This window comes from Lynx rufus, unplaced genomic scaffold, assembly GCF_022079265.1.
Source record: "Lynx rufus isolate CCGP_SWC_20201006 ecotype Redwood Valley unplaced genomic scaffold, mLynRuf1.p SCAF_4, whole genome shotgun sequence".
Taxonomy (NCBI): domain Eukaryota; kingdom Metazoa; phylum Chordata; class Mammalia; order Carnivora; family Felidae; genus Lynx; species Lynx rufus.
This window is the reverse complement of record NW_025814856.1, coordinates 145,617,923-145,641,869: the sequence shown is the minus strand read 5'-3', so window position 1 is coordinate 145,641,869 and position 23,947 is coordinate 145,617,923. Positions and strand designations below refer to the sequence as shown.

The window sequence follows — 23,947 nt, the reverse complement described above, 5'->3', positions numbered from 1 at the left end:
ATGCTGGGGACTGTGTTTTCATGCGTGGGGTCATTTAATACAGAAATAATTAATGTATTATTTTCATCCTCATTTCTGGAGGAGAAAGGAGGCTCAGAGAGGCCAAGTGATTTGCCCAAGGTCGCCCAGCTGGTCCGTCACTGAGCCAGTTGTGACCCAACCATTTGCTGCCTAGCCCCAAATTCCCTACCCCTCCCTCTCTCCCGGGGGGAGCCCAGGAGACCCCAGGGATGGAGGAGGAAAAAGGAGAGAGGAAGGGAACGCTCATGCCCCTCAGGAGAGAAGCAGAGCAGGACCGAGCTGGTGGGGCCCTGGGTGACAGGGCACCTCGCCAGCCCCTGCTGGCCTCCTCCCTCCACTCGTGTGGCCTCTGCAGCCCCAGGGCTGATTGGGCTCCCTCCCCTGGCACCGGCCTTCTCTGCCACACCCCCACCCTTGCCTGGGGCCTGGCTACACAGGGATCCCTTTCTGGCCCAGTGAGGCATGTAACCCCAGGCTGACAGGCGTCCGGATGCCAGGGCAGCTGTGGCTGGCCAAGGGTGAGATCACAGGCTGAGCACTCCATGCCCGGCCCTCCCCTCCCATCACAGGCTCACTCCTCGCCCTGCCCAGCTACAGAAACTCCCCTCCGAACTCCCTTTGTCCCGTAACTTCTCCCCAGCGGGCCCTGGCCTCTTCTGGCAAGGCTTAGCGTATTAGTTTACTGTTGCTGCTGTAACAAATTACCACAAACTTAGCTCAGAACAACACAGATTTATCATCTTATATTTGTGGAGGTTGGAAATCGAAAATAGATCCTCCAGGCAGTGCTCCTTCTAGGGGCTTGAGAGGACAACCCTTTATCTTGTCTTGTCCGGCTTCTAGAGGCTGCCTGAATTCTTTGGCTCGTGGCAACTTCCTCCAGCTTCAAAGCAGCAGCTCATTGTCTGTCTGACCTTTACTTCCATTTTCACATCTGCGCTGACTCTGACCCTCCTGTTTCCCTCTTATAAGGATTCTTATGATTACATTGGGCCCACTAGGATAAGCCAGGATAATCTCCCACCTCCAACCCTTAACATAGTCACGCCTGCAAAGTCCCTTTTGCCACGTAAGGTGACACAGTCACAGATCCTAGAGATTAGGATGTGGACATCTTTGGAGGGCCGTTATTCAACTTTCCACACCTAGCCAGGATGCTCACTTCCTCCACAGCTGAGGGAGTATTTACAGCACGTTTATGATGAGCCTCGTTCTACCCCATGCTAAACACCATCAATATTATCTCTCACCATCCCTGTGAGGTGGGCGTAGGTCCCCACTCTATAGATGAAGGGCCTGACTAACTCCAGAGCCTGTGGGTTTGCTGTGATCCCAAGGCTGTCTCCTCAGCCTGGAAACGAGCGCCTCCTCCAGGAAGCCCTCTGCTTGGGCTCCAAGTCCCTGGGGTTTGCATCCTGATCTGGCCTGCAAGCTCCCTGAGGCAGGGGTTGTGTCTCTGCCCTTGGGGCCCTGGCGTGGGGCACCGAGGAATAAGTACCTGGGCAATGCTGAGACAGAAGGAAAGATCGGATTTGTGGACTGGGGTTCAGGGATGGGCTCCGGAGGACCTATGACCCCCCTGCTGTGTGTGCCAAGATTGTGTGTCTGTCTGTTCATTTTTCTGGGCAGAGGGAGCAGAATTTCCACTAGATTCTCAGAAGGGGCTCAATTTCTAAGGATCAAGAAATCCTGCTCTAGGGTCTGCCCCCAGCCCCCTTTCCTGGGCTTCCTTCTCTGAACCAGCCTGTTACCAGAGTTCACTCAGCACCAGGGGCCATGGCGGCAGGGGGGTTGGGGGGGGGAGGCTGTGAGGACGTGCTGGGAAGAGGGGCTGGTCAATGGAGCTCCCTGAATTAGCATGGCTCTAGAGCAGCCACCTTTATCCCCTTCTCCCCTGCACCCTTTCAATGATTCAATGCTTCTGAGTTCTTAGAATATATCATTGTCTGCCCTCCCTCCCATGTCACCCCCCACCCTGCCTCCTACGCACACAATGGCTGTGAGGACGCTTCCTTACTCTTAGCAGTCTGGTCCTTCGGGGAGGAGCACAGCCTTCCTCAGGGGGACCAGGATGAATGAAGCAGGCTCTCCTCACCTCTGGGTCCCCTTATCACCTTCCAGGCCTCCCAGTGGCCCCGTCCTCCAAGCTCTTCCTGTCATCGCCCTTTGCACACATGACCTCACCCTCCTATCAGCAGTGGCCCAGTCCTGAGAGAAGCCATGGAACATTCTTCACAGCTCTGCCCAAGACAGGACTGGAACACGGGTCTTCTGGTTCCCGAGTGAGACTGATTCAGGCACATCGTTAGGGTGTCAGAATTGAGGCTAGAGCACGCCGAACGGCTGCTTTCACCTTGTAAAACCAGAAGTGTGTTTTAAGCAATCTGCTCCAATAGCCCGAAGCCATAGTGTTTCCGGTTTGTCCCCTTCACCTGTGCCCTTCTTCCTGGAAAGGTTCTACCAAGGAGTTCCCGCAGGCAGCTGATCAGGGGCTATGCCCGTGGTGGGGGCAGGGCGCAGAGGGCAGACACAGGTAGAACACAAGCCTCTGTACCCACAGCCTGCACCCTGGTAGCGAACTCCCCACTCCCTGCCCAGGAGAGAGGATAGGAGGGGCGGGTGAGGGAGAGAAAGGACCGGAAGGTGTCCAGAAGGGTTCCTCTCTTCTCTCCCAGCCCAGACACAGAGAACGTCCCCTCCCTCATTCCCTGCCCAGCCCAGGCCCTCTGGGAGGCGAGGTGGATTTTTGAGTGTCCCCAGCATCAACTTTGCCATTTGGTCATCCTGCCATTTACATAACCAAGGCATCGCGTCTCAGGAAGCAGGGAGGAGGGCTGAGATGAGGAACAGAGATTGCTTTAAGGTTCCTTCCCAGCCCTCGGCGGCAGGGGTGAGGGAAGCCCGCTGAGGAGAGCTAGCGCATGGGGCCTGTGCTGGGGCTGCTGGCTTCACCTCTGCTGGAAGGGGGTGCCCCCCTCCCGCGGCACCCTCACCAGGCCTCACGTGGGTGCCAACGTAGCGCCTCTGGTGTGGCCTCCAGCGCCCTCCACCCCCACCCCACAGGCCCCTCGGCTGTTCCTCTCTGTCCTCCGAGCCCGCCCGCGAAGGATGGGGACACAACCAGGGAAGGGGGAGGGTCACGGGCAGCAGGGGCTCAGGGTGGCCGCTCCCCCTGCTGCGGGGAAACAGCTGAGTCCCCCTGGCAGTTGTGGGAAGGCTTCAGGCTGTCCAACACCAGAGCCCGGCTGAGTCTGCCCCCCCCCATGTGTGGGAGGAGGGGCTTGCCGCTGAGCCCCCAGCTCGGCCATGGACCTGTCCGCTCAGCACCACCCCCCATCCTGCGCCTGGGTGGTCCAGAGTAGCGGACCTCTGCTCTAAGCAGGGCGTGTGCTTTTTCACAGGGATGTGAGAATCAGGACACTTTTCCCTGGGGCCTACTCTGCCCTATAAAACTTAAACAGATCAAGCTTACAGATGGTATCACAGCTCCTCCCAACCACAGCCTCTTTACCTCTACCTGCTGGCTAGTGCGGCCCTGGTGGCCCATCCCCTGGTAGGAATCCTCCTCCCCCAGACACCTCATCTCCCCCTTGTCCCCGCTGCCCCTGGTTCCCCATCACCCCGCGATCTCTCCGGTCCCCTGCCCCCAAACTTCTCCGCCTCCATCCGCCCCCCCCCCCAGCCCCCCGCCCAGCGGCTTTATTTGTCACTCCTGGAACCCTAACACCATAGTAACACGGCAGCAAACGCTTCTACGGTACATCTGTGTTCAAAGCACTTCATAGATACTAACTCACTTAGTGGTCTCAGTGACTCTGTGAGGGAAGGGCTACTATTATCCCCATTTTACAAATGAGGAATCTGATACACTGGAGCACAGTAAGGTTGAGTTAAGTCTAAGGGCTGCAGAAACAAGGAGATAGAGACCCACCAAGCAGACTCCTGGGAGCAGCTGTCCTTGTCAAAAGATTAAAGCACCGGTCCTCTCTTTCTTTCTTTCTTTCTTTTTTTTTTTTTAAATTACAACATAATGTGTGCAGCAGACCTCCCTGACCCCTGCCCTCTCCACCCTAATCCCCAAGAGCTAAAGACACAAAGAGATGAAATGCAGGAACTCACTGGAGGGACCCTCTGCCAGCCTGCCTCAGCTCCCCTAGCCTAGGAGCCGGTGGCAGGAGGAAAGAAGGATGGGGACCAGAGCAGGGTAGGACCCCTTGGTCCCCATCTCTGTTCCTCAGGCCTCCTTCCCTTCACCGCTGTTCCTTCCATTCACTTCTACATTCTTCGTGTCTCCTGGAGAGAGCCGGCAGTCACCTGCAGGCACTGGCCTTCTGGACGCCCGGGAAGATGCTCTGACCTCCTAGGGGAGGGCTGCCCCACGCAGCTCTCGTTTATGCCTTCACCACATTTGTGCGTATTCCTAAAAAAATGCCGAGAAGCAAGAATGATCTAGCTGGTAAAGGACAGGATGGTTTTGTACTAGGTGGAGACTTCCAGGAAGAGGGATGCCGAGCAGAGCCTCTGGTTCTTGGTGTGGCTTTGGCTTCTCTGAGAGTTTACCAGAACCTTTTCTGCAAATGTCAGTGGGCAAGGTCACCCTAAGTTCTAGCATTGCTGTTGAGAAATCCAAAGCCTTTCTGGTATCTAATCCTTTGTATGTTACTTTGTTTTGGAAGTTTCTAGATGCTTCTCTTTAATTTGCCTTGGTGGGAGTTTATTTCCATCTAAAGTGTTGGGTCTTAGTGGACACACCTTTAATGACCTGGCAACTCACGTCCTTCTGTTCTGGAAAATTTCCTCAAATTAGTTCATTGAGGAATATCTTCTCTTCCATTTTCCTGGGTTGTTTTTTCCTTTTTTTTTTTTATTTTTTTTAACGTTTATTTATTTTTGAGGCAGAGAGAGACAGAGCATGAACAGGGGAGGGGCAGAGAGAGAGGGAGACACAGAATCTGAAACAGGCTCCAGGCTCTGAACTGTCAGCACAGAACCTGACGCGGGGCTCAAACTCATGGACCGTGAGATCATGACCTGAGCCGAAGTCAGACGCTGAACTGACCGAGCCACCCAGGCGCCCCTTGTTTTTTCCTTTTTTTTTAAAAAAGTTTATTTATTTTTGACAGAGACAGTGCAAGTGGGGGGAGGGGCAGAGAGAGGGAGAGAGAATCCCAAGCAGGCTTCACAGAGCAGAGCCCTCCGCAGGGCTTGAACTCAAGAACTGCGAGATCATGACCCCAGCCAAAATCAAGAGTCAGATGTTTAAATGACTGAGCCACCCAGGCACCACCCCCTCACCTTTTTTTTTTTCTTATTGGAGCTTCTGTTATTTTGATGTTGAACTCCTGCAATTGTCCTGTAATGTTTTACTCTTTTGTCTTCTTTATTTTCTTAGTATGCTTGCTTGGTTTCTAGGGAGATTTAGTCAACTTTATGTTCCTATCTTTCTTTTTTTTTTTTTTTCAACGTTTATTTATTTTTGGGACAGAGAGAGACAGAGCATGAACGGGGGAGGGGCAGAGAGAGAGGGAGACACAGAATCGGAAACAGGCTCCAGGCTCTGAGCCATCAGCCCAGAGCCCGACGCGGGGCTCGAACTCACGGACCGCGGGATTGTGACCTGGCTGAAGTCGGACGCTTAACCGACTGCGCCACCCAGGCGCCCCTGTTCCTATCTTTCTACTGACGTTTTGTCTCTGCTGTCGTGATTTTATTTTTCGAGACACAATTGTTGCTCTTGCTATATTCTGGGTGTTCCTTTCTATAGCATATTGTTCTTGTTTCATAGATGTACTACCTTGTCTTATCTCTCTAGGGATATTAAAAATGGGCTTTTTGGACCCTTTCTTCTCTCTGTATAACGTGTTTCCTGCAAGTTACTTCTCTTATTTTTTTTTTTTGTCTCTCTCTTTGCATTAGAAAATTTCCTGCATGTCTGGGAATGTTTGGCCATGATTAAGGTTGTGGAGGGCTAGAGGGCTAGTCAAAAACTCTGAGCCAACTCACAGGCTGGATTCGCCACTGTAGGGTGACACAGCTGGGTTGTTTTGGGGGAAACCTCTATGTTAGTATCTTTAGGTCTTCCCTCTAGGGCTGGTGAAATACCCCAGAGTAGAATCTTCCAGTTTCCTGCCTAAACAGCAAAGGTCCTACTCTGAGCACTTTGGGACCCCAACAGAAGGCTAGGGTTCTGTGCCATAGGACATGGTCACTTAATCCCCTTGTTTTTAGTGTTTTCAGTATGGTATCGCTGTTCACAACTGCATTTGAAGCTTCTCCAATCCAGATACGCTCTTTTTTTTTTTTTTAATGTTTTAATGTTTATTTTCGGGAGAGAGAGAGAGAGCGGCAGAGGTGCAGAGTGAGAGGGAGACAGAGGATCTGAAAACAGGCTCTGTGCTGACAGCAGAGAGCCCAATGCAGGGCTCGAACTCATGAACTGTGAGATCGTGACATGAACTGAAGGCGGACCCTTAACTGACTGAGCCACCTAGGCGCCCCCAATTACCCTCTCTATCTTACCATCCTCAGAGGAAAATCTTCCAGACCATGGCTGGGATGGGGAGGGACTTGTAGTCCCCTGGCTTGGAGTTAGGGAGGAAATCTAGGGATTTAACTGCTTTTCATCATGGCCTTTATTTTAGCAAACTCTTCCACAGTTCCAGAGGGACCTTGGTTGGGAGTTTGTGTGCCTTCTGAGAACCTTGCAATGTAAATCAAGTTGGCTCCATTTTCCCCACTGCCAGTTGAGATGTCTTTTTCCTCAGGGCTGATAAGTCAGTAACCGCATGGCTGTCTGCCATCCTGCTTCAAAAATTCTGTGGCTGTTGTCTGTTTTCCTGCTCTCTCCATCCTTCAGGGTTTATCTCTTGATTTAAAAATTTCTTTATCGAAATTTTAGTGGGGTTTTGGGAGGGAGTGAAATTAGATATATGCATTTAATCACCATCTTAACCCAAAACCCTAACTTCCCTTTTCAATATATTTTTTAAAATATAATTCCTGGGAATAACCCTACTTGGTCACGGAAGATTGCTGTTTTAATGTTCTGGGGTGTGTTTATTTCTGTCTTCCCGTTTAGAAGTCTTTAAGTGAACACGACTAGCAGGAAATGAGCCCTTCTATGAGGAGGATTCAAGGGAAGTGTCTCTAGCAGGATAACTTTTATTAAGTATATGAGAGAAAACTAGAGGCTGGATCCCAGTACGCAGCCCCTAAAGGGCTTGGGGGGAGGATCCCTACTAAAACAGGGATCCTATAGCGATCCCAGAGGATGCATCCAGGGAATGCCCTTCGCAATGTTACGTTTAGCGACCCAGAAGAAATACCAGCCTTCATCGTAGGCATCCCCTGGAAAAGGGATCGGTGGGTTGCCTGATTTTATCTTACACCAATTGAAGGGATTCTGTGATGAGAAGGTGAGCCCTAGATGCCTTTCTGAAACACACCCCATGGTCCAAAGGACCCCAGAATTATTCGTTTGTTTGTTATTTACTCGTCTAATATTCATTGAGCACCTAACCCGGGCATCTCTCTATGTGAGCTCTTTATGACTATGTGAGCTCTCTATGTGAGGTCTCTGCGACTGAGACAGAACCTGCCCTAGGTAACTCTTTCAGCAGCCCCTCCCCAACCTTACAGTGCAGCAGGGGAGGGGGAGATGGAAAAGGGGTCAGGGTCACATCCAAGGCCATAGCACAGTGACAATAATTTTTCTCCCTCTGGCTTGTGATAAGGAATAAGTGAGGATATTCTTAAAGCATCTAGCACAAATGCTTGGAACACAACGGGATGTCTGGATTTTGAAGGACAGCTTTATGGGTTGCAAGGAACCCCCTGTTTTATGTTCTCTTGATACTTTTAAATACTAGTATTTATTTTTATTTTGTTTCAGCATTTTTAAAATATTTTATTTTCAAGTCATCTCCACACCCAACGTGGGGCTCAAACTCACAACCCCGAGAGCGAGAGCCGCATGCTCTACCGGCAGAGCCAGCGGGCGCCCCTAAATACTAGCATTTTTGGAGGAACACTTGGAGGGATTTAGAGACCCAAGATAATACAAACAGAAGAGCTGGAACTACTTAAATCAGTCGCTGGGACAGTATAATAGGGTCCATAAAGTATCCACAGTGACCACTCTGCTCATTCGTCATCTTCAACACTGGGTTGGCCTTGGCCTGGGCTTTCACATTCCTGAAGCTGCACACTCTGACTTCACTGTTCTCCTTTCATCTCTTGCTGGAAAAAAGTTATAATCCACGCCTCACATGCAGTTTAGTCTCAGCATTCTGGCTGGCATACATTTCTGAAACTCTTGAGTATTTGGGGGGAGATCAGTTTAAAAAAAAAAAGGGGTACACACTGATTGACATCCTGCAGTTCACCTGTGAAGTGTTGCCGGCACTTCCGTGTAGCGGTACAACTGTCGAAAGCCACCAGGTTGTAGAGAGGGCAGCAGAGAGACTGGGTACGAGGTCCCTGACAAGCTGTGTAATCTTGGGCAAATTCGGTACTTTTCTGAGCCTTAATTTACCGATCTGTGAAATGGGGACACCCAGAGGATTGTGGTGAGGACTAATGAGATATTACACTTCTACTCACGGCTTAACAAACGCCGTGGTTCTTCCGGCCCGGGGTGCCGTCCTGGGGGAGGCTGCCGCGTACGCGCGCGCACGCGTGTGTGTGTGTGTGTGTGTGTGTGTGTGTGTGTGCACGCGTGTGCGCGCGCGGGGGCTTCGGCCCAAGGCTGTGTTTCCCGGGGAAGGAGGGCGTGCGGATGTGTGTGCTGGGCCGCCCAGGGAGTGTGCGGCGGCCGGCGCCGGGCCGAGAGCGAGGCTCCCGCGCTCGCCGCGGCCGATTGGCGGCGCCGGGTGAATGAGCGCGCGTCGGGGCGTCGGGCACAGAGGCGGCGGCGCTGGGCGCTGCGGTGCGCGCCCGCCTGCCGGCCGGGGTAGGGGGCGGGCCGCGGGTGGGAGGGGGAGGGGGAGGGGAGAGGGAGGGAGGGGCGGGATCGAGGGAAGCTGGCGGAGGGAGGGAGGGCGGTCAGAGCGCGGCTGCCGCGGAGCCCGGCGCGGGCGGCTCTGCCGGGGAGCGGGGGGCTCGCAGCCAGGAGGCGGCGCCGCGGGGAGGGAGCGCGGGGCGCAGGGCCGGACCGGGCCGGCCGCGGGGGACCGCGCTGCGGGTCGCCGGCAGGGCCAAGCCGGACCGGGGGCAGTGTGGCGGCGTAGCCGCGGTCGCCGGGACTCGCCGAGGGGGCGTCGGGCGCGACCGAGAGAACGGGCGAGACTCGGCGGAGCGTTGTCCAGCTGGGCGCCTGGGCCGCCGCGACCTCCGGTTCTCGGGGGACTTGGCAGAGGAGACCCGCCTGCGGGAGGGAGCGAGAGGAACAGGTCGGCGGGTCCGGGCAGGGGGAGAGAGAGGGCGAGAGCAGCGTGAGCGAGAGAGCGAGCGAGCCTTCGAGGGGCGGTGGGTGTGTAGGGGGACGAAGGTGTGTGATGTGTCTGCACGGAGTGTGTGAATGTGTGTGTAGGGGTGTGTGTGCCTCTCTGTGTGACTGTATACACTGTGCGTGTCTGTGAGAGGCGTGTGTGTGCGTGTGTGTGTGTGTGTGTGTGTGTGAGAGAGAGGGAGAGAGAGAGAGAGGAGGCTGGGAGCTCACAGAGCTTGGGTCTGAACCCGTGTTAAGAGGGAGGGGGCTTGGCGGAATCGGATGTGGGTGTGTGCACACGTGTGTGTGCAGGGGTGTGTGAAGGGTGAGTGTGTCACGGGTGCTAGGTGTGGCTGTGTGTGATGTAAGGGGGCCGGGTGCACGTGTATCCCTGGCTCACCCTCCCCTTCCCCCACCAGATGTGTGTTCATGGAGGGGGTATTCAGGGAGGAGGTAGGACGCGGCTGCAGCAGCCCCTTGCGGGGCTTGCCTGCCTGGCCATCTTCCCCGGGAAGCCGGAGCTGGCCAAGCTGCCCCTCCCCCCAAATACTTCTAGGGTTAAGGGGAAGGGAGCAGGCCAAGCCCCAAGAAAGAGGAGAAAGGCCGAAGGGACAGCTTCTGCCAGACCAGGTCCCCCTGCCTCTCTGGCGGGAGCCTGGCTGCCTTCACCTCAGCCTGATCGCTGGGCTCTGCGCTTTGCCCCTCCCAGGGCCCTGTGTCCCTTGGGGTCTGAGTAAGAGAGGGTGCCAACATCTCAGGTTGGAGCCCAGGGTGGGGGGTGGGAGCAGCGTGAGGCTTCTCCATGAGTGTCGCTTGCTCACAGTTGTACTAGCAGAAGGGTGCTTGGCACATAGTAGGCCTCAATAAATATCTGAGGGAGGACAGGAGGCGAGACAGAATGAGGGAGGGAAAGGATCTGAGTCGGGAAGTCTGAGTGCCCCCCCTCAGCTATCAGGGAGGATGAGGGCGGCTGATTGCCTTTAGGCCCCAGCCCCCAGATTGAGCAGGTTGGGGAGCAGGGGTTTGGGGAGAGGGGCTTTAGCTAGAAGAGAAGGGGAACCGCAGGGAAGAGATCTGTTCTGGGCCTGAATGGAGGGAGGAGCTGGCAACTCTCCTTGGGCAGAGCCCTTTGCGTCCTGTCCCCACCACCTGCTTCTCTGTGATCAGCAACCTCTCTCTGGGGCATCTGATCCCAGGCAGCGAGCGCTCATAGCGCCTCTCCTCTCTCCAGGATCTTCAAGCTCGAAAGGTGCTGAAGAACTGAGCCCCCTGCCCACTGAGGCCACCACCCAAGGCCGGGTGGGGCCATGGCAGGGCATGGCTGTCTGGGGCTGTTCTGCTGGGTCCTGCTTGCTGTTCCTGTGGGCCCCCAGCCTGTCTCCTCCGTCTCGGGTGTCCCTCTCACCACTTTGACCCCACCACCTCAGAGTGAGGCCTCTATGCTGTCTCTCAACCTGGGACTTAACTTCAAATTCCACCTTCGGGGACCTGCTGCTGCCTGGGGGATCTCTGTCACAGAGACCCAGCCGCTCTCTCCTGGGCCCAGCCGGGAGCCAGAGGAAGAGGTGGCCAGGGGGCTGAGGACCGACCCCATTTGGGAACTGCTGGTGGGCTCCCTTGGGAACTCCCCCCCGGAGTGGGGCTCTGCTGAAGGCAGCTCTACGCCCTGGGCCTCCTCCCAGTCTCCAGAGTCCACATTCCCCCTCTCTGGGCCCACTGACCGGCCCACTGCTCCCTATCAGCCCGGGATGGGCACTGTCACCTGGGACACTGCTCTGACAGCTACGGCACCTCCATCCAGTCCTCCCAGGCTCCGCCAGAGCGAGCTGGAGCTGAAGTTTGACATGGCACTGAGAGCAGGCGCAGCCCCCACGCTCGGGCATCGAACGCTGCCCCTGCTGCCCAGCCTGCGGGCCAGCCTGGCAGAGATTGCTGGGCGCCTGGGACCCTTTGGTGAGTACCTACCCCATCTGGAGAAGAGCCCCTGCCGGGGAGCCTGGCAGGTAGGAGGAAGCTTCAGCCCGGGCTCCTTTTGCAGGGTTCTTCGGCACTACTCTGTCCCCGCTGCGGAACTTCTCAGGCCCAAGCCCTCTAGGCCCCACTCGATCCCCAAGCTCTGCCTCTAGAGTTTCCGATTCTCCAGGTGAGTGTTTATTTTGTTGCAACAAACACTTAGGGCACACTTCTACGTGCCAGGCACTGTGCTAGGGGCCTAATCAGACCTCCCTGTCTTCTTTGACTCTGTGTTGCTTTTCCCCCCCGGGCCTGGGACACGGGCCACTGCTCCTATGGGGAAATGCCCTCTTTGCCATACTGAGTCTGATTTGGTCCTTGAAGCTGAGCTCCCAGCGTACACGTGGCTACAATTCCTGTTCGGTATACATTGGCTCCCTTAGGGCAAGATCTGGGGAAGGACAGGATTTTCTCCAAAGCCCCAGCTGCCAAGACTGGCTGGCAGGATAGTGCTTGAACCCCACGTGCTCCTTTTGCAGGGTTCTTTGGCACCACTGTGTCCCCACCCCCCACCCCCCTGGAGAGAAAGCTCCCAAGCTCAGGCCCTTTGGACCCAGCTGCTTCCCTAAGGTCTGTCACGGTTGCAACAGCATCACTAGGTAAGTGTCCAGTTCACTTGCACGTGACATTTATTTAGCAGTTACTACATGCTAGCCACTCATTGGCGTTCTGGGGCTCTTTTATTTCGTTGTCATCATAATCATCATCACCATTCTCTTCATCGTCACCATGGCGGTACATATTAATGGTCTGAGAACAAGTGTTGCTGGGGACGGTCCCACACAGAGTTAAGTAATGGTCCTCCGGGAGTTTTGCAACCACAGGCAGCGCAGGATGTAGACAAATGTATCAGAGGCAGACAGACACAGGGACTCCTTCATGATTTCCCACCGCCTCAGTACCAACTCCACCCTTCACTCCAGTCTGCCTGGCCTGCCTCTCCACCCCCCCCCCACCCCAACCTTGGGGCTCTCTCCTTTGCCGTCTGATCTGACATGACATGTTGTCAGATATGGGCAGAACTGGGCCCCTCATTGGGAAGACAGTGAAGAGAAGACCTTCAGCAGACAGACGCCACCCTTATTTAAAGGAGTCTTTCAGAACATGCACCCAGACAGGCTGGTGGTGCAGAGGAAAGACTAGGGGCTCTGGAATCTTGAGACTTGGCTTAGAATCCCAGTTCACTGACCAGCTGGCTGGGTGACCTCGGGAAAGTTATTAACTCTTCCTGAGCCTAACTTTGCTTGAGTATCCTGGGCTTAATAATAGTACCTATCTTGTTATTGTGAAGCTTCCAGAGCATGTAAGCTCCTGGCATGAGGCTGGGCATGAAGTTGAAGTTTCTTAAATAGTAGCTGTTAACCTTGGTTCTGCCTTTACTGCATCCCAGATGCACCTCCAGAGCCTACCTCTCTGACCCCGCAACCTTGGCGCCAAGATGTGATGGCCACCATGACCCACAGGGCAGAGAGCACTCTCAGGCTCCGGTAGGTGAGGCCAAGGGAGCCACGAAGAGGGACCCCTAGGCCCAGCCTTGTTCTGCAAAGCATTTACTATAGCTGTGAATCCGCTCAGCCCTTCACAGTAGGAACCAGCTCCGCAGTGGAAAGCTCTGGTCCCCCAGCTTCTTCCAGTTCCGGACTTAACACAGCACCTGACTGTAGCTCACTCTGGAGCAGTCACTGCGCTCCCGGCATGTGGGCGAGGAGGCTGCTGTCCCCTCCCCATCCAGAGATCTGCTGTGGGGTGGGGGGCAGGCTCTGTGGCCCCGGGGGAAGGATGCTGGCTGGCGGTCTGTCAGCCTCGGTGACAGTGCTGGCCAGGCAGGTTTAATGAGTCTGGACAGTATCAGAGGAAGCGCAGCTCGCTGCCCCACCCCCTCCCCCCTCCTTACTGACGGCTGCAGGGACTCAGCCTCTTCCTGGCTAGTTCTCTCAGATAAACCCAGGAGGGTGACAGGCCCCTTGAAGAGAAGGCCAAGGGGCCTTGCTCAAGCCAGCAGTGTATTAGGGGACAAGGGGAGTCCCTGTCTCCTCTGGGATCTTTCTAACCTAGGTGTGGTTAACCTTTGACTCTAGGACCTCTCTTTTGAATTGGGTCCCCTTCACCTTGGACAGAACCAGCATGCAGCTGGAAGAAGTTGTGCAGGTCATTAACATATCACAAGACTTTCCTACCAGTTGATAAGTACCCACTGGGCTTAGCCCCCTGAGCACTCGCTCCCCTCCACTCCCCAGACACCCTGGCCGACATCTATTCTGATTGGCTGCCATCTGTGCCCTTTACAGTTGTCCAGTATTTCAAATGCCAGTGACCCTTACAAAGAGGATCAATCTTCTATGATCCGAGAGGTGGGGGTGGGGAGAGGAATGGGGCCAGGCCGTTGAATGGACCACAGCTTCTATTGGGAGAGAGAGATTCCCCAGCCCTTTGATCTGGGCAGCTGGTAGATAATCAGGCCTGACTTTTCCATAAATCGAGCAGGCCCCTCTCCCTGACTCCGTCCCAGCCAGCTGTGACCTTACCAATTACTCACATTGACATCCTGTCTCCTTTCTTGCCCCTGAGGTCAAGAGGGGCCACAGGGCCAGAGTGGGACTACCTTGTAAGAGAGGGCTCCTCCAGAGAGGGATCTAGGAAGTCACTATCTTCTGGACTCCTCTGGGGGAGACCGAGGGCTCTTTCTGGGCAAGCCTCAAGTGGGAAAACAGGCGATGAGCTCAAATGGACTCTCCAAAGACAGAAGCTGGGTATTCTCTGCCTGTCCCTGCCTACAACATGGCCCAACCCCGGGTACACAGGGTATGCCCAGTCTCCCAAGGAAGGAAGGCTCCTAGTTCAGAACTCCCTCCTCTGACACCTGAGCTATGCCTACACTTTGCCTATTTTCTGCTTTTGATTTTCTTCTGGCTTCTCAGTAATGTTCAATACTTGCTCTCCTTGCCACAGTGCTTTGGGACAGAGGTGAGAGATGGGGTTTCTTTTGGCCCTTGGGTCAGAAGTGGAGCTAGAGGAAGGTGAGGTAGGACAGACCTCTGAGAGCTGTACTTGTCTGCACAGTGAGCAAAGAGGAGGCCGTGAGGGGTGTGGGGCTCCCGGGCACAGTCTCATTGCCTTTCGGCAGAGCCTGCTAAAGCCGAGGAAACGCCAAGCGAACTCATCCACTTTCCAGAAGTGGTTGGGCAAGAGCATCTGAGAGGACGAAGGAAGGGGGTTGAAGGAGGAGGTGCAAGTATTTGAACCTGTTCATGTGGGACTGATGCCTACCCCTGAGGAGCAAGCCATCCCAGCTGAATGGTTCCCCTTTTAATTCCTGTCTGTGTCTTCATTAGGCACTCAGGGGTGGTCAGTCCATCCAAATGGTGTTCTTCAGATAGGGTTCGCACAGTGAAACGATGTGCTGATGTTTGCTCATTTGACTAACGGTGGTCTTCCTAAGCAAGTTTAGGACGTGCTGAGAGACAGCAGCCTTTCGTTAGTTAAATCAAGAACTAGTTTGAGGCCAGAAATAGTCATACTCCCGCGGACACAAACCGATGACTGATCGGTGATAAACATTAGCTGATGATGATGATACCAACAACGATCACATCTCGAATGCTTGTTATGCACCAGGCACTCGGAGGAGCTTTGGACACGTCGCCCATTTATCCTCCTAACAGCCTTATGCAATAGGTGCTCTTCCCCAATTCAGACTTGAGGAATGTGATGGAACAGGAACCAGGGCACATACTGCCATTTGCAGTAGGCAGCAAGCTGTGTATATTTAATTTTTGGCTGCTCCCTCTCTGCCCTCCCCAGTTGTCTGATTCTATCTTCCCCTCCTCTCTCTCCAGAGCTGCTTTCTGCCCCCCTCGCTCCTTTTCCTTGTCCTCAGGATTGCTGTGTTTCGCATGTTCCCAGCCTGAGCTGGCAGTGCCTGGGGGTGGGAGTGCACCTGGGGTCTTCCTATATTGTACAGCTGGGGCAAGGCTGGAGCGCGGCCAGGCTGCTGGGGCAGGGGTCTGGCTGTCAGAAGACCCGCCCTCCCTCACTCTGCATCTGCCTCCTGTGCACCTTCCCCTCCTCACCAGGGTGTCTCCATCCTTCACCACCATGTTTCTCCCTCCATAGTGTTTGCAGCTGCCGTTCTGCTGAGCTTGCTAGGTGGAGTAGGGAGAGGTTCAGCCTGAAGCATCTTCTTTTGCTGCTTGGCCGTGGGAAGAATCCTTGGATCTCTTTCCAACTCTTCTCTTGCTCCAGGAAAGTAAATTAGGGATCTTACTCCTCACCCTCTTTGACTTGACTTCCCTTTCCCCAGGGAGGGTGGGGAAGGTGTTGGTGCACAGAGTGGGGCTAGGGGCCTAAGTTAGCAAACCCTAGGGCACCTGAGGGGCTCACTCACGAAGATGGCACCTTATCCCACTATGATCTTCCCAGTGGTTCCTTCCTGGGAGTTCAAGGGTAGCCTTGAGACCCCCCCGGGAGTCCATCTCAATGTCACCTATAAAATGGAGAACTGAAGTGGCTTATATATTCAGAGTCTTAGACCAATGGCTTTGTGATTGAGTCAGGATGGGGACGAGGGCCATGAGTAAGCCAAGGGTTGGGGGTGTGGCAGACAGGAAGGCCTGTGGATGGGAAAGGTTGTGTTCTCCTCAGGTGCTGGGGACGGGAATGTCTTACCTCTCCCCCTGCTGCCTGCATGCATATGTGTGTAGGGGCTATTCCTGAAGAGACAGAAAGGGGGAGGCAGTTGAAAAGGGGCAAGGGAAGCTTCTCTTAGCACCAAGGTGGGAGTTGGGAGTCAGGGGCACAGAATAAGAGATAAGCAAATCAGTGTCATGAAAAAGCTCTGGAATCACGAGAAGAGGCTCAGACTGGTGCTTCAGTCTGGATTCTAGTGGCAGCTCTGCCGATTTGTGACCTTGGACAAGTCACTTCGCTTCTCTGTAGAGCCTCGGTGTTTTCACGGGGCAAAAAGAGGATTCATTTATTCAGCGAATATCTGCTCAGTGCCAACTCTGGGCCAGGTACCATTTTAGGCGTGGAGATTCAGATGTGAGCAAAGCAAACAAAAATCTTTGTTCTCATCAAGCTTTCTTTCTCGTCAGAGGATTGAACTAGAGGGGGCTTCTCCAGGTCCTTCCGGTTGTAAAGTTCTGTGGCTTCTTAAAAACTCTTTTCAGTAGAATCACAGAGTGATGAAGGGAAACGAACAAAGCAGGGGGCGGGGGTGGGGGGTGGGTTAGGGATGGGGGGGAAGGGATGAGAGCTGAAAGTGTTGTGTGAGGAGTTTGATGGGGAGGGGAAGGCGAGCAGCTGAGAGGGTGAGCCTTGTATTTCAGACAAGGGTGTCCTAGATGCTATGAGACTCTGACTGGTATACAGGTCACCTGCTGTGGGGAGGGGAGGAGGAGGGCTGCATAATTGCCTCAGACAAACGTTCTTTGCCCACAGACCCCACCAGGCCCACCTCTGGCCCGGATGACCCCTCTCCTGCCAGCCTTGGGAAGCCTTCCGTGCAGCCAGAGTGTGGGCCAGGGCCCTGCAGCGTGGGAGAATTGCCTGAACGCGAGGGGCAGCCTCCTGTGGCCCCGAGGGCCCTCTTCTTCCTGACCCTGGAGGCCGACTGGGCAGAGGCCAGAGCTCGCTGGGGGCTGGCCTGGGAGGCCCACGTGTACGGGGTAGGCACGCTCTTCGGCCTAGTGGCCCTGCTGGCGCTGCTGGCCCTAGCCCTTTTGCCCTGGCGCTGCCCGCCAGGCGCCCCCTGCCTGGCGCTGCTGGACCTGCTCCTGCTGTCGGCCGGGACCACGCGGGCCTTCCCGCTCTTCTACGACGCCTATGGGCACCGCGACCGGCTGCCCCCGCTCGCCTGGCTGCTGCTGCAGGACCTTCCGCTGCCCTGCCTGGCCGCCGGCCTGGGCCTGGCCTGCCTGCTGCTGGCCCGGCCGCGCCCGCCGCGGTGTCCCGCCGGGCTGGCCGCGCTCCTGCTCCTGGGGCTGGGGCTGGCGGCCGCCGCCGCCCTCGGGAGCGCGGCCCACCGCCCGCTGCGGCCCCTGCGGCTCGCCTCCCGCGGACTGCACGCCTTCCTGGCCGCCCTCCTTTCTGGGCTCCTGCTGGCGCTCTCCTGCTGGGGGGGAAGGCGGCGGCGGGCCGGAGCGCCCCTGGGAGGGTCTGGTTTCAAGGGCGCCACCCCTCTGCCGCAGGCGCGCAGCCCCTTCGCCCCGCGCGAGTCCTGGCGGCGCGCGGCCCGCACAGCCCCGGTGGCGGGCACCTTCGGGCTGCTGAGCGGAGCCCTGCAGGGCTACGAAGTGCTGCACGCCCTGGGCTATGGCGGCCAACCTGGCCTGGAGGGACCCTGGCCCTGGTGGGCCTTCCAGCTAGGCCTGCGCTTGGGCGAGGTGGGCGTCGCGCTCCCGTTGGCGCTGCTGGGCCTCTACCCGGCGCTCTGCAGCCCCCGTGTGCCGCCGCGCTGCTGGGCCAAGCTCTTCCGCCTGTCCCCGGGCCACGCGGCCCCACTGCTGCCCGGGGGCTGGGTCACCGGGCCCCCCGACAAGGAGCCCCTGGGTGGCGCCATCGCGCGTGGCGACGCGGAGCTGCTGCAGCTGTGCGCCCTGGCGGGGCCGGGCCCCGACCTCCTACTCCAGGGAGGCGGCTGCCGGGGCTTCGAAGGCGCGGCGGCCAACCCGGCCCCTTCTCCGGCCTCCTCCCCCTGCAGCGATTACACCGTGGATTTCCGCCCGCCCTCCCCAATCAACCTGCGGCGCAGCATTGAGGAGGCCCTCTGCAGCGAGGCCCTGCTCACTCCCGGCCTTTTCCAGGGCCCTGCCTACGGGGAAGCCTTGCCTGGGCTGGGCCTCTACCGCGCCGCCTCGTTGGGGGCGAAGACCGGGGCCGGACCCAATGAGAGGTCTGAGGAGGCCCTTGGCTCTCCCGCACCGCAGGAGCTCCCCTCTCCCGGGGCCTGGCCCGCGGGCAGCAGCGCCTCTTCCGGCTCACTGTGCGGACTTTCGAGGGACAGCTCGTCCATGCTGCTATGCTCCAGCCCCGACAGGCCTCCACGCTGTCCGCTGGTCTGCGTCCTCAGTCCCCCGCGGCCCTCGGGAAGCAGCCCTAGCCTCCCGGGCTCAGGCTCTTACCAGGCCCTGTCCCCACCCTCCCGCGACTCCCCAGAGCCTACTCTTGAGCTGCAGGCCGCAGAAGCTTTGCTGCAGGAGCAATTCCTGGACGCCTGCCGACAGATCGACGAGCTGAGCGTGGGCAGCGACACCATAGACCTGTGAAGAGGCGCCCCCCCCTAGGTGCACCAGCCTACGCCCCCTCCTGGCGCCTGCTCTGCCCGAGACCTGCACACTGTAACCCTTCCTCAATCCTGCCTGGCTCAGATACCTCTCCCCGCTTCCTTCTCCATCCAGGGGTCCCTGGGTGGGTGGGTCAGCAGCCAGGCTCTGTTGATTGGGAATTAGTGCCACCTCCTCTGGAGCCCTGGGCTCTGATGCCCTCTGCTGCAATTCTAGGCTGGCAGGGGTCCCACTTTCCTTGGCATTCACCAGCAATAAAGCCCCAAGGTGCTCCACTCCTGACCACCACTCCCCACTCTGGTGCTGAGTGAGAGGGGCTGTCCTCAGAGGACCTCGAGACCGGCTTCAGTCCCCAAACCCACCTCTGCCATACCCAGGAATCCCATTCCTGTATGAGTGAGCCTCCCTGTCCTCCATGCGATCCTTCCCCATAGAAGGGTCCATAGCTCATCTAGGAGACTCTACAGCAGTTGGGTGGGAGGTGAACGCTTTCAGAGTTAATTTATCAATAAAATATTTTCAGAGAAAGGTCTGATCTTCTTGGAAAAGCTTAGATGAGGCAACAGCAGCAGCGGTTCCATCAGTTCGGGAAGAGAAGCGGTGTTGGGGTGGGGTGAGTTCATCTCAGACCCCAGGGACCCTCCTTCCTGACTGCAAGTATTGTCCTGTAGCTGGAATGAGTGAGGGTCCTGGGAGTGACCCCTGGAAGGCCCTCTGACTCTCTGGGAAGTGGCTTGTCAGAGATGAAACCGGCCTTGAGAGGTGAGGCGGGAACTCCACGGTCACTGGTGGAAGTGTCTGCATTCCTAGGAGCCTGGCTGCAGGTTGTGGTGGACAGCTGGCTAGGGACCAGTTGGTGGTGAAGTCCTTCACGGAAATGATACGTCGAGGGCTGGATCACTTTGATCTGGGATCCCCAGCCATCTCCCTGCCATGTTACAGAGGATTTCTGGATTCACAGAGGAAACTACCTGCTCCACCTACCAATAGGGCCTCTTCAAGGTCGGACTCACAAACCCTCTTCCCTGGCACTCCTCTCCCACAGGTGCAGATCCTCCCTGAAGAAAGCCTGCCTTTCCCAAACCCCTGCCCCGTCCTACTCACCAAAGCAGAACTCACCGTGCAGAGACCCTGGCCACCAGGCACTCTGTAACCCCTCCCTTGTTCAGAGCATTTGGCTCTGCGCTCTGCAGAGTGCATTTGTCATTTGGCTAAAATGCAGGAAGTTCGGAGTGGCGCCAAAACGGGGTCGTAAGATTAGGTTTGAAAGTGAAAATCTGCCGGTGCTCTGGCAGACGTCTCGCACATCACAGAAACCTAGAGGGGCACAACATATCGGGCTTGAAGTGGAAAAACAGGAATGGGAGTGTTTTTTCTTCCAAGTCTGCCCATCAACTCTTGGGAATCCGAGAAGGAAGGCGGGGGACCCAGAAGGAAAGCAGAGAGGCCCGGAGGGGTGGGCCCTCACCAGACCAGGTCCACGCACTAGTGGAAGAATTAATGCACTGCTCTCCTTGCACATGAAGATCTGTCTTGCCTGAGGGGCGTGTCCAGGGTCTGGGACCTCAGAGGAAGGAAGAGTCAGTGATGTTTGGGGAGAGTGAGGGTCATAGTAGGGAAGACAATGAGAAGAGGGAGGGGCAGGCACCGTGGGGGATGGAACTAGAGTGGTGTTGACCGTGTCTCCTCCATCACCTGGCTCAACTTGGCTCAGAAATTCTTGCTGCATAGTCACTCTGGGCTGAGGCCCAGAGAACTGCCAGCCTCCTAATTACAGGCATTTCTCACTGCTGTCGTCGCCGCCCGTAGCGGACCCAGCATCGGAGCTGCTTTGTCTCATGCAAGGAGTGCTTGCTGCTCGGATAAATTGCTCCCTTTCTTCCCCACGTATGCTCCCATCTGCCTCTGCTCACACTCAACTCTCGGCCACCTCTTCCTCGCCCTAATGCTTGCCAGCCTGCTCATTCACTCTACCCACCAGGGGACCCCGGAGTTCATGCACACGCGCTCTGATAGAGCAGTCCTAGCCCACATACCCCCAGTCAGTCTGTTGGCCTGTCTATCTGTCTCTCCCCCCTCCATACACCCACTCCTTTTCTGTCTGGAGGCTCTGAATGGGGCTGGTGAGACAAGGAGGAGGGATATAGCTCAGTGTTCACCAGCTCCAACTTCTTTGCTTTTCCTCAGCAAGAATGACCCCAGCCCTTCGACTTTGTATAGAGGCCAATACTTTGGTGAGACAACCCTTCCCTTTTGTCCCATGCCTCAGCCCTTACCCAAAGCAGGTTTCCCAGAGGAGCCAGGTAGATCCTAATGCGTACACCCTTCAGCTTCAGTTCTCAGCACTGCAGGGGACTGAGAGACAGACTCACCCTTGTTTACTCAATGTCTTTAAAACATTTTATTGAATGCTTACAACGTGCTAGGTGCTGAAGAGACAGAGGTGAACGAGGTGGACACCAGCCCGGAACTTACGAACCTGAAGGCCTTTGGGGGAGGGCAGACATTGAAGAACTAATCGCAAGGGCACCTGGGTGGCTCAGTCGGTAGGGCATGTGACTCTTAATCTTGAGATTTTGAGTTCAAGCCCCACGTTGGGTGTAGAGATGACTTAAAAATAAAATATTAAATAAAAGAGCCAATCATATAAATAATTACAATAGCACTAACTACAGCTGTGAGAGGTGCTAAGAACAAGAAGTAAGTGGTATTGTATGAAGGTTTGGCTTGCAAGGGGGAAGGGAACCAGAGGGATGGGGCCTGGGAGAGGCTGGCTGGGAGAGAGCACAGCCCAGGCCTTTCTTCCTTCCTTTCCGGGCTCCTGCACAGTGATGGATGAGAGAGAAGCCAACAATTTATTTCCCCTGGAAGCCACATTGCTGATGTGGTGCAGGGCACCACAATTCCTGCTATTTAATAAAGAACGCTGCGTGTGTCCTGGGTAGATGGATGAGCAAATATTCCTGACTGAAGCACCACGTGGCCTCCCAGATGTGAATGGGTAGGAGGGGAGGGGCTGAGGTTGAGGCTGGAAGCCCGAGATGGGGGGGGGGGGCCAGGTCGGAAACTGGGTATCTGAAATCGATGTCCTCCTTTGGGGACAGAGAAGTCCTCCGCATTGTGAGTGAGTGGCTGCTGCCCCCTGTTGGGCACAGGCACACAGTTTTGTTTTGTTCTCTAAGGATGGTCTGAGTGAGACAACACTCATTCAAAACAGCACTGTAGGGGGGCGCCTGGGTGGCTCAGTCGGTTGGGTTCCCGCTTCGGCTTGAGTCATGATCCTGCGGTGGTTTGTGGGTTCGAGCCCCGCGTTGAGCTCTGTGCCGACAGCTTGGAGCCTGCTTTGGATTCTGTGTTTCTCTCTTCTCTGTCTCTCAAAAATAAATAAACTTAAAAAAAATAATAATAATAAAACCGCACTGTAGGGGTAGCCCAAAGGGATGTTGGAACAGCCCTCTAAGGGTTCTTTACCCTGTGTATACTGCAGCCAGCACTGGGAAGACTTTCCTATAGCTAGAGCCCTGAAGCTTGCAGTTTAGTTTTTGGGGATAGAATTTTGATTTCTAAACTGGTGAGTGGGCAGAAGAGGAGGAGAAAAGAAGAGGGAGGAATGTGGAATCCCAAACCAACTTTATTTCAATGACCCACCTTACTTCTTTTGTCTATTTGTTTCTGTTTATCCTGGATAGGATTAACCCCACAGCCTTAAAAATCTGTTTTGTATTTGAGTACTTCGTCTCTTGAGTTATGTGTTTAAAAATAACTGGTGTTTTCTTTTGAGCATACACTATTTATTTGGAGCTGGGGCTTCATAAATCTTTTTTTTTAATTTTTTTTAATGTTTGTTTATTTTTGAGACAGAGACAGAGCATGAGCGGGGGAGGGGTAGAGAGACAGAGGGAGACACAGAATCCGAAGCAGCTCCAGGCTCTGAGCTGTCAGCACAGAGCCCAGTGTGGGGCTTGAACTCAGGAACTGTGAGATCATGACCTGAGCTGAAGTCGGAAGCTCAACAGACTGAGCCACCCAGGCGCCCCATAGCTTCATAAATCTAAAGTTAAGTGTTCTCCCCTCCCCCCACCCTGCCATTACCATCAATCAGTCATCCCATCTATCCAAAATGTATTGAAAGCAAATGGGGTTTGAAGAGAAAGGGAAACTAAAAAAAATAAAAATAAAAAAAAAAAAAAAAAAAAAAAAGAGAAAGGGAAACTTATTTTTCACTGTACTTTTTGTACTTTTTGAATTTTCTACCTACCGTGTGTTCAGATTATACCACTTAAAAGTAATTACCGAGGGGTGCCTGGGTGGCTCTGCGGGTTAAGCGAAGCGTTCGAATTTGGCTCAGGTCATGATCTCCCAGTTCATGGGTTCCAGCCCCGCATCAGGCTTTCTGCTGTCAGCGCGGAGCCCACTTTGGATCCTCTGTCTCCCCTCTCTGTCTGCCCCTCCCCCCCTCTCAAAAATAAATAAACATTAAAAAATAAAATAAAATAAAAATCATTATTGAAAAAGTGCATTTTCTCAGCTGGATGTCCTGCAGGGTACTGCAGTCTTGCACACAGGTTGGTTCCCGAACCCAGTGAAATGGCAAATAGTCTCTGCCTTCCAGGTTCTAGGGGCACCCAGATCTCCCACTGGTCAGTAAGATCCCTCAGCCTTGGGTCTGACCCATAAGCTGACCCGAGGGAAGGTCTTCTCCTGTCTCTGGGAGGACCTGCCTTCTGGGTCTATGTGTATGTGTTATGTTTGCTTTGGGTATGTTCCCATGTTATCTTGTAGCGTGCATGCTATGATTTATTTGTAAAGTTTTTAAATGAATGTCTGTCTACCCCTACTAGACTTGATTCTCCATGAGAGCAGGGACTCTCTCTCTTTTTTTTTTTTTAGCTCACCAATTGTATCCTAGTGCCTGGCACATAGTAGGAGCTCAGTAAATATTTATTGAAAGAATGATTGTGTGTGATCTGTGTGTGTGCGCGCTTTGGCAGCTATATTTTATTTGTCATTGGCACAGTTATAGTTATCTGTTATAGTGTGACAGATGTCTCATATTCTCTGAGAATATGACAATTGTTCGAATAATGTGTTTGATGTGTGCATCTATGTGCATTCTGGTTGCATTTTTTTACACATAATCTGGGAGTCTGTGGTGGCACTAAAGAAAACATTTATTATTTTTAAATTTTTAATGTTTATTTAT

The 23,947-nt window shown here is 54.9% G+C and overlaps 1 protein-coding gene across 1 annotated transcript; it reads left to right on the top strand.

Annotated features, from left to right (window-relative positions):
- Positions 1–10,631: 10,631 nt before the first annotated feature.
- PRRT4 (proline rich transmembrane protein 4) lies at positions 10,632–19,240 on the top strand. Its single transcript, XM_047097088.1, has 4 exons — positions 10,632–11,401; positions 11,487–11,591; positions 11,941–12,060; positions 16,901–19,240. The coding sequence occupies exons 1-4, from the start codon at positions 10,756–10,758 to the stop codon at positions 18,724–18,726; spliced, it is 2,697 nt and encodes an 898-aa protein (XP_046953044.1). The 5' UTR covers positions 10,632–10,755; the 3' UTR covers positions 18,727–19,240.
- The last annotated feature ends 4,707 nt before the right edge of the window (positions 19,241–23,947 follow it).

Coding starts and splice junctions, on each gene's coding strand:
- PRRT4 (XM_047097088.1), top strand. CDS start 10,756: ATGGCAGGGCATGGCTGTCTGGGGCTGTTCTGCTGGGTCCTGCTTGCT. Junction 11,402..11,486: donor TGGGCGCCTGGGACCCTTTG/GTGAGTACCTAC, acceptor CTCCTTTTGCAG/GGTTCTTCGGCACTACTCTG. Junction 11,592..11,940: donor TAGAGTTTCCGATTCTCCAG/GTGAGTGTTTAT, acceptor CTCCTTTTGCAG/GGTTCTTTGGCACCACTGTG.